This window comes from Motacilla alba, chromosome 5, assembly GCF_015832195.1.
Source record: "Motacilla alba alba isolate MOTALB_02 chromosome 5, Motacilla_alba_V1.0_pri, whole genome shotgun sequence".
In the NCBI taxonomy this organism is placed as follows: Eukaryota; Metazoa; Chordata; class Aves; order Passeriformes; family Motacillidae; genus Motacilla; species Motacilla alba.
This window is the reverse complement of record NC_052020.1, coordinates 8,205,577-8,217,777: the sequence shown is the minus strand read 5'-3', so window position 1 is coordinate 8,217,777 and position 12,201 is coordinate 8,205,577. Positions and strand designations below refer to the sequence as shown.

Genomic DNA, 12,201 nt, shown 5'->3' with positions numbered 1-12,201 from the left:
CCTGGCTGGAATGCAGGAGAAGAGAACACAGTGATGGGGCAAAGGGAAGAGGAAAAAGTGAGCCTGAGCAAAAAGAGGTGATGGCTGCTCTGCAGGAGGAGGTGGTGGGTGAGGAGCAGTGTCCAGGAGTGTGGGAGGAGGTGCACGAAGAGAAGGGCACCAGAGCTCAGCTAGAGCTTGTGAGCCAGAGATAAGCAGCAGCAGGTTAATCTGCAGGGCAGTGACTGTGTCTGGGCAGGACAGAAAACTTCCACGTGAGGAAGGCTTGGACACACTGCCCTTGCCTTCAAAGCAGGAGATTTCATTGGAGAGAGTTCACTAGGGAAGAGGAGAAATGCAAACGCTGCAGCGACGGCAGTGCCCTGCATGCAGGCACTCAAACGATGTTTTCCATTCCTAAAACTTCTCCAGCCTCTGTGTTAATTTGGGAGTTGACAGAGCCCTACTGAGCACTGGGGTGCAGTGTCCTGGGTCACTCTTCTGGTTTCTTCTTTCTAGGATGTCTCTGCTTGCTGGCCACTGAAACTAAAAAATAGGGCTTCAACTCAGCTTGGGGAAAATACACTGGTTTAGACAGCTCTGTGGGGGATTTTGGTGGGAAATAGGTGGGAAAATAGGTTAAAAATCAGTTAAAAATAGATATTTTCCTTCTGAAGCAGATGGAGTGGATAGAGGAAGGCTCGGTTGGCAGCAGAGGGGATTGGGCTGTTTATATTAAGAACAGAAAAGCTGTATTCCTTTTTTTTTGCTACTTCAGTAGGGAAGTCTGACCTTAGGTCTACTGGGTGTATCCTGGAATCCTAAAAATCTATCTGCAGGGTGTTTCTCTTGGACAGCAGGTGAGAATGGGGTCCCTGGAGGAGCTGTCCTTAGTTCTCCTGGTTATTGTCCTAGTTAATAAGGACACCCTGCCAAAAGGGTAAAGCACTTCCATAGGGTTGTAGGGCAGAGGAACAGGTGCAGCTGTTGCTGCCCAAAATCTTCCCCATCACCCTGCCTGCCTCATTCCCGCTGCCTGTGCCCAGGGCTGGATGTGTTGTGAGTGTTGGAGGAAGGCTCTGCATCACCCCCACACTCATTTTCCCTGTGCTGTTACCCACAGCCAGGTGAGTTTTGAGGAAGAGAGCCAGAATCCACCTGCTGTGGGACACTGGAAGCCCCTGATGCCATCCAAAGGTGACAAGGAGGAGCCAGAGAGTGGGTGCCAGGATGCTGGAGGTGTGCATGAGCCCCAGTCCACGGAGCAGCTCAACGTGTCCCGGCTGCGGAGCTCCTCGGTGGAGATCCGGGAGAAGGGCTCCGAGTTCCTGAGAGATGAGCTGCACAAAGCACAGAAGGTGAGCTCCAGGGGTTTTGGGAACTCCTGGGGAAGGTGGCACAGGTTGGAGCAGAGGAGGCTTTCCTGGAGGTGGTGACAGGAATCTTGGGTTACGGATCAGGTGCTGGGGTGGGAAGGAAGGGTTGTGATTGACAGGCTGGGGCAGGGCATCAGCATTCCTATCCCTCTCCATTTCCTCAACAGGAGCTGAAGCTCAAGGACAAAGAATGTGAGAGATTGTCAAAAGTCAGGGAACAGCTGGAACAGGAACTGGAGGAGTTAACAGCCAGCCTGTTTGAGGTACCACCCTCTTCCTTTCCCATCATTTCTTAAGCTAAGCTAACATCCAGCTCCTTTAAGACAGGCTTTCCCTGGATTTCCATCTATCCTCCCACAATTTCTCCCTCTCCCTTGTTGTTCTTTCCCACTTTGGAGAAGCAGAGCTGGCCAGTGGTGCAGGTGGAGCTTTTACCTGTATTTCCTTCCCCTTCTAGGAGCTGTGGGGTGGCATAAAGAGCACAGTAGTTATGGTTCCAAAATGTGGGAATGCCTGGAGCTGGAGCCAAGCATGGCTCCCTGTCCCTTTCCATGCCTGCTCTGCAGTCTGGGCAGCTGCTGTGTAATAGAGATGATTCCCTGGCTCATCCCAGCCCCTGCTGGGGATGGGAACATGCAGGATGTCCTCCTCCACTCTGCTCCAGTGAGTGTCCAGAAGGCTTGTTGGTTGTTGGTTTTGTTTTGGTGGTTTTTTTTGTTGTAATGGGATTCTTGCCAAGCTGTATCCTGGCAAAGCCCTATTCACCAGCAGCTCTAATGCCTGGATCTGTCTGGATAAAGAGGAAAGCCAGAGCCCATCTGTACCTTTGAAACGCAGGGCTGTGAGAGCCAAGGAAGCACTCCCTCCCAAAACTTTGGCTGCCTGAGCAAAGGGTGATGCTGGTGATCATGTAGCCAAGGGTTGTCCCCTTCCTTTGGTGGCCTTGGCCAGATGCTGTTTCCAGACTGCAGGGAGGCCCCAGCTGGGCTGCATCCTGCTCCCCTCTTCCTGTGGGTGAAGCTTCTAATCCAGTTTCCACCATTTGGCCCCCACGTGAGCTCCAGCTCCTGCTGTGTCACAGCCATGCCTGGGGCAGTGTGACCAGCTGCTCTGAAAGGGGAGCAGGAGCAAAGTGCAATAACAAGGCAGGCAGGAGCAGTGCCCTCAGCAAGACTGAGCAATGAGTGGATCAGGATCAGAGCCACAGGCAGCAGTCAGGGTCAGGAGCCAGTGCAGGGATCACCAGCAAGGCTGCAGTGACTGCAGGACCAGGCTGAGGTGAGGCTGGAGTCACAGCTGTGGTGTGGAACAGGTGGGTTCTAATGTCAAAGCAATTCCCAAGGGCGAGGAAAGGCAGGTCCTTGCTTCTGGCATTCTTCTCAGTGGCCCCTATCAGCGAGAGATGACCTTGGCCAGCTAAACTCCTTAACTTAGCCAGCTACACTCCTGGAAAGGGGATGCACTCCAGGCTCTGGCACTGGGAGCCTTCTCTGGGAAATTCTGAGGGAAGGCTCTGCACAGCTGAAGGAACAAACCCCCTGGATGTGGCAGGGATGTCTGTCCCCTTGCCTGGAACATGTGGTATGGCAGATCTGGGACCTGCCTTGCTGGCTGTGTGAGCTGGGATGCAGCAGGTGGATTAAAACTCTCTCTGGTGCAGGAAGCCCACAAGATGGTGAGAGAAGCCAACACCAAACAGGCTGCGGCAGAGAAACAGCTCAGGGAGGCTCGGGGCAAGGTGAGTGTTTCTCTGTGACTTCATTTTTGGGGTTAGTGTGGTGGCATCTGTGCCCAGCCTGGCCACAGGGCTGTTTGCTGGCTGAGCAGAGTGAAGTGCAGCTTCATCTCTCTGAGATGCTGTGGTCTCTTTCTAGCAGACACTTGAGAGGGAAAAGGCCTCACAGACATCCTTGCATTGCAGTTTCCTGCTGATCCAGCTCTCATGAGAGAAATGGATCCACAGAGAAATAATGAGTTCAATTGTTACAGCTCTGGGATGGAAGGATAGAGCAGGAACCTGGGGAGTTGGAATTTCCTGACATGGCTGCACCACAGGGCTGCTCAAATGGCTCCATCTTGAGGAGAGAGAAATTTCTTTGGAGTGATTAGTTCTGAAAAGAGCCTTGGGACAAAAGGGGTAGATTCCCAAACAGCTGCTGTTTAAAATTCTGGATGAAGATGGCACTGGGAGGATGGGGAGAGGCTTTGTGGTTGGGCGTTTAGCTGCTTCCCTGTGGTTTCAATGTTTGATGGGATGCAGCAAACTGGAGCCCAGCAGGTGCCGAGGATGACTCTTGCTTGTGTCCCCAGATTGACATGCTGCAGGCAGAGGTGACAGCCCTGAAGACGCTGGTGATCACATCCACGCCGTCCTCCCCGAACCGGGAGCTGCACCCTCAGCTGCAGAGCCCTTCCAAAGCTGGCTTCAGAAAGGGTCACGGGCGGAACAAGAGCACCAGCAGTGCCATGGTGTCAGCTGCCAGCCAGAACGTGCCTCCAGAGCCTGTCAGCCGGGAGTGCAGAGAGGTGGGTCGGGGACACCCAGCCAGGAGTGCAGAGAGGCAGCTCAGGGACATCGGCTGCGTCGGCCTCGGTGCCGCCACTCTGGGAAGTCTGGGCTTCCCACAGAGCTCTGTGGTCTCACTGAGCAGCTGTTTGTGCCCTGTTCCCTAAATTTATGCTGAGGCAGGCACTGGAGGGCTTCCTTTTGTGGGGGTTTCGTCTTTGTCAGGATAGGAAGCAGTCGGGGGATCACTGAGGGGCAGATCCAGGGGGTGCCAGTGCTGTGAGCAGATGTGGAGAGCTGCTGTGCAGAAGCCAGTTCCACTAGCCAGATGTGGACACAGCTGTCCTGGGAAGCAAATAGGAGGCGCTTGGTCAGGAAAAAAGAAACTGAAGAAGAATGTGCTGCAGGAATATGTCTCACTAGTGATTTTTTGGGAGCTGCAGCCTGTGTCGTGAAGAATTGTTGAGGGAACACAAAGACTTGTTAAAGATTTGGATCTGTCATTTCTTCATGGAGGCAACTTCCACAGGGTGCAGATCTCCTGGGGTTTCAAATCTCGGGGCTCAGCCTCCAGAGTGCCCAATGTTACGTATCAAGGATGGGATGGTTTTTTGTCCCTCAGAATCCTTACTTGAGAGGTGATAAAAGGGAACCTGGCATTCAGAGAGTTGGTGCTCTATGGGAAAGATCCTAAATTTGGCCTAAAATTGGTAATTTCTGTTCCCTTTCTGCACCTCAAGCTGAAGTCTAAAGATGTGGCTTGTGGCGCTGTAGTGCCTTGAGGACCATGCTCAGTTCCTGCAGGAGAGGACTTGAGCCTTTCTGTGTATCTCATGTTTTTTACCTCCCTCTTTGCCTGTCTCTCTAAACCTCTTCCTTCACTGTCTGTCTCTCCCTCTGCCCTCCAAGTCTGGTTTCCCTGCTCTCCTCTCCCTGCTCCTTTGCATCCTCCCTGGGAAGGCTATCCACATCACCTATGAGCCAGGCTGGCAGGCCTTGGGAGCAGATGCTTCCTCCTTCTCCTCTTCTTCACGGCAGGTAACCAATCTTTGGGAATGGGTGGGACCCACCTGCCTCTCACGCTTCCAGCCTTTCAGTTCCAGCTTCCTTTTATGCCAATCTCCTTTTTTTTTTCCTTTCATTTTGTTTTTCTCCATTTTTTTCCATCCTGTGGCTCTGAAGCTGTTGCTGGTCCCAGGTGAGCAGTCTCCATGGCACAGAGGGGATGTGCTGGAATCTGGACTTTTCCAGCTGCGTTCACTCATGTTCTTTGTGTTGCTCAGCTTAGTTTTATTTTTTCCTTTCAGAAGCTTTTGTTGGGCTTGTAGGAGCTGCTCTGTCAGTCAGGTTGGTGCTTTGGCCAGTGATCCATCTGGGATTTAAATGCCAGATCCCACAGAGTCTCCTCTTGCCCCTCATCATTCCTGCTACAGGTTGAGCATGCACTTTGTCTATTCAGTGGTTGTGTGGTGGCTTTCCTGCAGCCACAGGAAGGAGGAAAAGCCACCTGGAGGAAAATGGGATAGAGAAGTGCCTGCAGATTCTGACACACACAGCCCAGCGTGGCTTTGTCACTCTGGCACAGAACTGCTGCTGGGTGGGACACGAGAGATCCTTGGAGCCAGGCAGCTTCCCTCAGATACTTCTGTGATGTCTGAGCCTCTCCAGCTGCAGAGCAGATGTTTCATGGGTTTCCTGCATAGTATCAGGTACTTTCTGACAAGGTTTTCCTCCCTCTTCCTGCTCCTCTTGGACACCCGCTGCAGGTCGACTCCATTTTATTTGCCGAGTTCCAGGCCTGGAAGGAATCTCCAACTTTGGACAAATCCTGCTCGTTCCTGGACAGAATTTACCGAGAAGATGTAAGACCTTGTCTGGACTTCACCAAGCAAGAGGTGAGTGCTAGAGAAGCAGGAGCAGCTGGCAGCTCTGGAGTGTTACCATCCTGGAATTCATTGCTGCTCTCCTTTGTTTGGCTGCAGCTGTCAGAGCTGGTGAGAGTGGCAGTGGAGCAGAACACCCTCACCATCGAGCCAGTGGCTTCCCAGGCTGTCCCCGTGGGGAAGGTGGCAGCAGAAGAGTGTGGTGGCCCCAAGTAAGGACTGTGTCTCCCTGCCTTGTCCCCTCCTTGTTGCTGGTTTGTCCCCTGTCATGGATTGGTGTGACAGGCAGCTTGGGACTACCTCCCAATAGCAGGAGTGATGTGATATTCCAAACAAAGAGGAGGGATTTTATTCAGATATTAAATTTAAGTCCTTTCTTACCTTCTGAGGTGTCTCTGTGACAGAAGAGACGTGTGGGTTTCCTACCACTTTCCTGCAAATTATTCCCCAAACAACCCATGCTGTGTTTATCAGTTTCCTTTTGATTTTTTAAATTTTTTTTTGTCTTCACAGTGGCTTCCGGTCACAAATCGTAACGTAAGTGAAATATTTATTGTTCAGCCAGTGATCAAAGGTCTCTGGAGCATTAACAAGTCACTAACTCAGCGCCATGTGGCAGCTTGGAGGCTTTTGCTGAGCTGACCTAACTCTTTAACTCTGTCTAAATTCCACCCAGGCAGGAAGGGAAGGAGCCCATCAGCAATAAAAGACCCGAAAGGAATTTGTTCCCTTTTTTTCCCAGATGCAAAACACTGATTTTTATGGCTATTTTGGTTTGTTTGGTTGAGATAGCTGTGGTTTTACACCAAGTGGTACCAATCAAGCAAGAGTCACTCTTTTCTAGGATGTTGCAATGCTCAAATATGTGGCTCCTTACAGGTATCTTGTTTACAAAGTTTTTGGTCATCCTGCACCTCTTGGGAATTCAGTCTCCTTAGGTTGTGTTAATATTTGGTAAATGATTACTTCTCCTTGCATCTGTACACTTGGAACCCGTGCTTCCACTCTTGGCTAATGTTTGCCTTGAGAGCAGTGGAAAAGAAACCCGGGGACAAGCTCAGGAGCTCTCTGAAACATCTGCTCCCCTCTGCTGTCACCTCCTGTGGCTCCCCAGAGAAGGTTTTTTGCAGTTTGGGAGTGATGTTCCTCTTCCTACTGAGTCCCTGAGGCACGTGGTGATAACTGTGCACTAGTAAATTCTGCTTTATTGCTTTAAGTGGGGATGGGAATCATCTGCCTTGCAAATAGGAGAAAAGGGAAGAAAATAAAGGAATGCTGCACCCCTTGCTGATGATTGTATGGAAAAGGCTGTTTTCACCCTCTGGAGTCTCAAAATTGGGAAGCCAAGCTCCTTTCCTGTCTGCCCAAGGAGGGGTTGGCTTGTTTTGAGTTCTTGGTATGTGCAAATCCTGCTCAAATGCTGGATTTACCTGTTTTGAGGCCAGCTTTGGAGCCCAGCCAGCGTGTTTACATCTCACCAGGAAAGCTGATACACCTGAGCCTGCCCTGGAATGTGGGGGACATGTGCAGAGACCAGGGGACATTGAGGCTCTGCTCCAGCCTCACTTCTTTAATATTCCCTGTGGTTTCCTCTGAGGCTGTGTGTCAGGGAAAAGGTGCTTTCATCTAAAGTTTCCTAAACTTGCCATTTATGACATATTTCCAGGAGAAAAAGAATATCAGCCAAGGTTTTTTTTCCTTCTTCACACTGCCTGACCCAGGGGTGGCTTCTGATCTCTCACTTCCACCTCTCCAGGTGGCTGAATTGCTGGATGTGTGCTGTGCCACTGGATTGCTGAAGTGCTTTTCCCTTTTCCTGCAGGAAATGTGCTCTGAGCGGCCTCCCCAGGACCTGCAAGCACCGGATCATGCTGGGGGATTCTGGGAATTACTACTACATTTCCCCTTCCTGTAGGGCCAGGGTGAGTCCTTCACCTCCTCAGGGTGCCTTGACCTTCCAACATCATTCCATGCCCTGCAGTGGGCGAGTTCCTGAGGGTCAGCCCTGGAACTGAGGAAAAACTGTGGGATTTGAGGTCGTTCCTGAGGTTGAGGTGGTTCTTAGTTGGTGATTAGGGGGCAGATCCAGCTCTTCCTTCTGCTTTCAGATAACCTTCAGTGTGTTCACTTGCCATGATTTCATTCAGTACAGACTGTTTGGCTCTATTGTTATTATTTAATTCCCCTTTGTAAAACACAATGATTTTCTGCTCTTTGGAGGCTGTTGCAGTTCCAGTCAGATCCGTGCCTGGCTGTGGGAACAAACTGTCCTTTCTGTAGAGGGGAGGGAGAAGGTGGATCATTTGTTAATGTTGGGGCTCTTGTTCAGTGGAGGATTTTAGAAGTTAATTCTTTCCCGAGCTGCATTTTTGAAGAGCTGATCCCGCAAAAAAATTGCTTTTTGTGCACAGATTTGACTCATTTTTGTCACTTACACCAAAGTAATGTCTGAAATCTTTGTTCCTTTTTTTTTCCCCCCTCTTTCCCTCTGTCACCCAGATCACAGCAGTGTGCAACTTCTTCACCTACATCCGCTATATCCAGCAAGGCCTGGTGAGGCAGGATGGTAAGAGCTGGCTCCAGGGGCATGCTTTCTGTGGAGGCAACTGGGAGGAGCTGTTTGGAGTGACAGGAGTGGGGTCTGCTGGGGGTGTCTTTGAGAAGCAGATAAATGACAAAAGAGAGGCATGAAGGGAGTATCTCTTCCTTCCTTATCAGCTTCCTGGGAGCTTTGCTCAGGGGTGGAGCTGTAAGGGGTGACCTGATGGGCCTGTCCTGCTTCCCTCCCCTCTGGGAATGTTGGGAGCACAGCAGAGCAGGAGCTGGTGGCAGCTGTGCCCTCCTTACTGATTTTTTGGTGGTTTTTTCCCCCTTCTCTGCCCCCATTGTGCTTTGCAGTGGAGCTGATGTACTGGGAGGTCATGCGGCTCCGCAGGGAGATGTCTCTGGCCAAACTTGGATTTTATCCCAGCGAGATGTAAGCAGAGCCCTGAGCCTGGAGGAAACTGCTCCTGGAGGAAGGGCTTGGAGTGCAGTGCCTGTCCTGCTGCCTCCCACCTTCCCTCTGCCCGGAGCAAGGAGCAAGAGGCACAAGTTCCACCTTCAGCTGTCCCACTCCTCCAAGTGTGACTGGAATGCAGCTGCCACGCTGCCCCTGGAGCTGGGCTGGCCCTGGCTGCTCCAGGATGGCCATCCATGGACTCTGGACTCTCCTATATGCAGTGTATATCCATTTTTTAAAACCTTTTGTTTTTATATGCAGCCTGCTTTGGCATAACCCGAGGCCAGGCCTGTGCAGGGTGGGAATTCTGGACCTTCCTTGGGAGCCAGTCTGTCAGGACAGATGCTGGCTGTCTGTTCCACTTGTTTTTTTGGGATGGAGGGGGTGCTGTCCCTGAGGTCCTGCTGACCACAGCAGCCCTGAAAATGCCAGCAGAGCGCAATAATCTTGAACAGTTTGTTTCCAAGTACTTCCTTGTTCCTTTTCAAGGAGCCTGCGAGAGAAGCTTGTTGCCAGCGGAGTCACAAAGAGGGATTTGTTCCTGTTTGTAGCTGGATGTTTGGCACTGGGTTATGCAAGCTGGGGAATGGCTGGAGCTGTGCACCTGGGGCCTCCAGCAGAAGAAAGAGAGCAGGGAAATTCCCTAACTCCCCGCAGGCTGCAGGATTTTTTCCCCTGGACTAGGGAATCTGCTGGAGTTGTCAAAGGCAGATGCAGAACTCTGTGACAGTCCCTGGTATGAAGTCCCCCATGAAGCTCCTAAACACAAACCTCACTACAAACAAGTCTTGGAGCTGTTCCTGCTCTTGAGGGAGCTTTGGGCAGTCCTGTTCCCACTCTTCAGGCAGAACCCTTGCCCTGGCTGGGTTCTTCGTGTCTCCAGGAGATGCGTGCCCAGGCTGGGCAGTCCCAAAGCCCAGAGATTCCTTCCCAGTGTTACATCAGAGCTGGAGATGCCTGTCCACTGGGAATCACAGCTTTTCCTGGGCTGCCATTCCCTGGTGAGGGAGTCTGAGACCTCTTTGTGTGCACATGAGGAATGTGGCTGCGGTTCTTGCCTGCACCAAAATCTGCTGGGAGGGAGGGATGTCATTGGAGCTGTAGGAATGCACAGGCCTGACACATCCTGAGCCCAGACCCAGGTTTATTAAAGCCATGACAGTATTTTGTAGCTAATTTAGCCTTTTTTCAGTGACTCTGGAATCAGCTCAGCCATCACCCACTCTGGGGTTTCCACTTCTGACAGGGTTGTCACCCTGTCCCTCTGCCACCCTCAGCAAGCTGGTGCCCATCCTCAGCTCCCTAATTCCATCCTTTCCTGAAGAACATTACAGTAGGAACTCGATTTTCTTCCACTGAGCTGCTGGATTTTGTTTAGAGGAGAGAGAAATAACGCAGCTTTGGTTTCCCCAGCTGTGGATTTCAGCTCAGGTGAATTCCACCCCTGGAATTCCTCCCTGCATCTCTTCCCTCATCCTTTCTATCTCTCCATGTCTTCCTGTGCCGTGAGCTGCTACACTGCACAAGCGTTGCAGCACTGGGAATGAGATGATCTCTCTGGCTAGGAGATGTTTTGGTTTGTGGGATATCTTTTCCCCCTTGGTGTCACATTGCAAAGCACTTTGAGACAGAAGGAACTGGAGCAATGCCTTGTCTGAGGTTGTCTTGCATTTCAAACAAAGCAGAGAACAATTTGTGAAGGAAAATGAAGTCACTCCGTTAGCAGCGGGATGGTTGCACCCTGCTCTTTCATAAAGGAGAATAAACATTTGCTATTAACCTCTACAAGCCTGGTTGGAGTTGGAGAGTTGGGGTGCTTGGGGTTCAAGAGAAAATCCTACAGGATGGGGCTTGGGGTGCTTTTATTCACAAGAGCAGGTACCTGTTCTTCCTGAGGGAAGCTGAGGCTTCACCTGCTCCGTTGTGTCTCCTTTAATTTGCTGGCTTGAAGCACTGCCTGGATGCTGGGTAATTAGAGGATCTTCTTCCTTCCTCTTTCCTGATCAGTCTCCCCCTTCTCCTCTCAGCAGGCAGAGGTTTTGGGTCACTCTGGTTTCACTAAAGCCTTTTGCTCTCCTCTCTGCTCGGCTCTGCACATTAACATGGAAGATATCTTCCCCACTGGGAGATGACAGTGGGAGAGCTGTGTGCAGAAAGGGATTTAATTTCATTTTCAATTAAAAAGCCACGCAAGAATCTGGTTGTGCAGCACAGCCAGGCAGCCACGAGAGGGCACAGGCAGCCCAGGCAAGGACTGTCCTCCCTCCCTGGGAGAATGGAGCATCTCCAGGTCCCACCCCCTGTAGCCTCTTGACAGGAAAACATTCCTGCAGCTTCCCTGCGCTGCTGGGAAAGGGAATTGGGCAGCTGGAGAGTAGAAAGGAAAGGAAGGATTTGGATTTCTTTAAAGGATGGTCAGATGAGACACTGAGAATGCTTTCCTGTGTCTGGGTCTTTCAGTGGGATGTCAGCAGGGATTGCTGTCAGAAACTTCCCCGTGACATTGGCTCCTAAGTTTCTGAGGTATGAGAAGGCATCATGTCCCCTATTCCCAGCCTTTTCCACCAAAACTTTCCAGCTCTTTTCCTCCTCATAAATAAACCAGGGTTTGAGGGTCCTCTTGTACTTCCTGCAATCTTCCTTGCACCTATTTGCCCCCACAAAGGGTCTGCCAGCCTGTCCTGGGCTGAAATAAAGAGCTTCAAAGGGATGGGAGTTCAAAAATCTGCTTTTATAGATATGTTTGACTCGCTTGATTTTGTTTTCATGCCTGTTTCCCTCAAGTTTGGGAGAGAAAAGGGATATTTGGATGATGGTGGAGGTTAGTGTTGTGCACAATTAAGTGCTTCTATTTGGATATTACTATTTGAGAAACTGGGATTTAGACCAGAGAGATTTGGTTGCTCCTGGCAGCTCCCTGTGTCTGCTGGCTGTGTTCTTTCCCTGCCTGTAGAATTACTCCAGCTTTGCTCAGGGCTGTAAGTCAGGCTGTCTTTGTGCAGCTGGTCAGGCTGTCCCCACACGCCCACACACAGAGACGGATGGTTCCTGTTCCCAGGAAGCAACAAATGAAAGAGTTTAATTTTTTTTATTATTATTTGCTCCAGTTGCCATCAAGAAGAGAAGATAAGCAGCTGGCCTCGGAAAAGTCAGGACTTTCCTTGCTTTCCTGACCTTCCTGTAGGATGAATCCATCAAAGCAGAGATGATTCCCTGCAGAACAGGCAGCCCTGGGCCAGCCACGGGGAAATTCCAGTCATTTTGGACATTCAGGGAGTGTGGCCCTGCCAGAAAAAAGTCAGATGTCCTGGCACAACTCTCAGTGTGCACGTGGCACCCACGGCTGGGGCTGGCCAGCTCTGCCAAGGCAACCCGTTCCTAATAGGAGCAAATCCCTGTGGTGCCACCAGTGCCGGGAGCCAAGGGGTCAGATTTGCTGTTTGTCATGTCAATATT

The 12,201-nt window shown here is 51.0% G+C and overlaps 1 protein-coding gene across 11 annotated transcripts in view; it reads left to right on the top strand.

Moving 5' to 3' along the window:
- RAB3IL1 (RAB3A interacting protein like 1) overlaps positions 1-12,201 on the top strand; it is a 34,273-nt gene that overhangs the window by 15,529 nt on the left and 6,543 nt on the right. For 3 of the 11 annotated variants that reach the window (XM_038138668.1, XM_038138665.1, XM_038138669.1), the window contains 9 exons: positions 1,103-1,337; positions 1,523-1,618; positions 3,016-3,093; positions 3,666-3,881; positions 4,771-4,899; positions 5,628-5,756; positions 5,844-5,956; positions 6,258-6,281; positions 7,567-7,666. In XM_038138668.1, coding sequence (XP_037994596.1) covers positions 1,164-1,337; positions 1,523-1,618; positions 3,016-3,093; positions 3,666-3,881; positions 4,771-4,899; positions 5,628-5,756; positions 5,844-5,956; positions 6,258-6,281; positions 7,567-7,666 — 1,059 coding nt within the window. In that variant the 5' untranslated portion in view covers positions 1,103-1,163. Of the gene's footprint in view, positions 1-1,102; positions 1,338-1,522; positions 1,619-1,812; positions 2,019-3,015; positions 3,094-3,665; positions 3,882-4,770; positions 4,900-5,627; positions 5,757-5,843; positions 5,957-6,257; positions 6,282-7,566; positions 7,667-8,243; positions 8,311-8,642; positions 10,534-12,201 lie in introns of those variants that run through there. The other 8 variants (XM_038138673.1, XM_038138674.1, XM_038138672.1 and 5 more) reach the window with 7 other exon arrangements.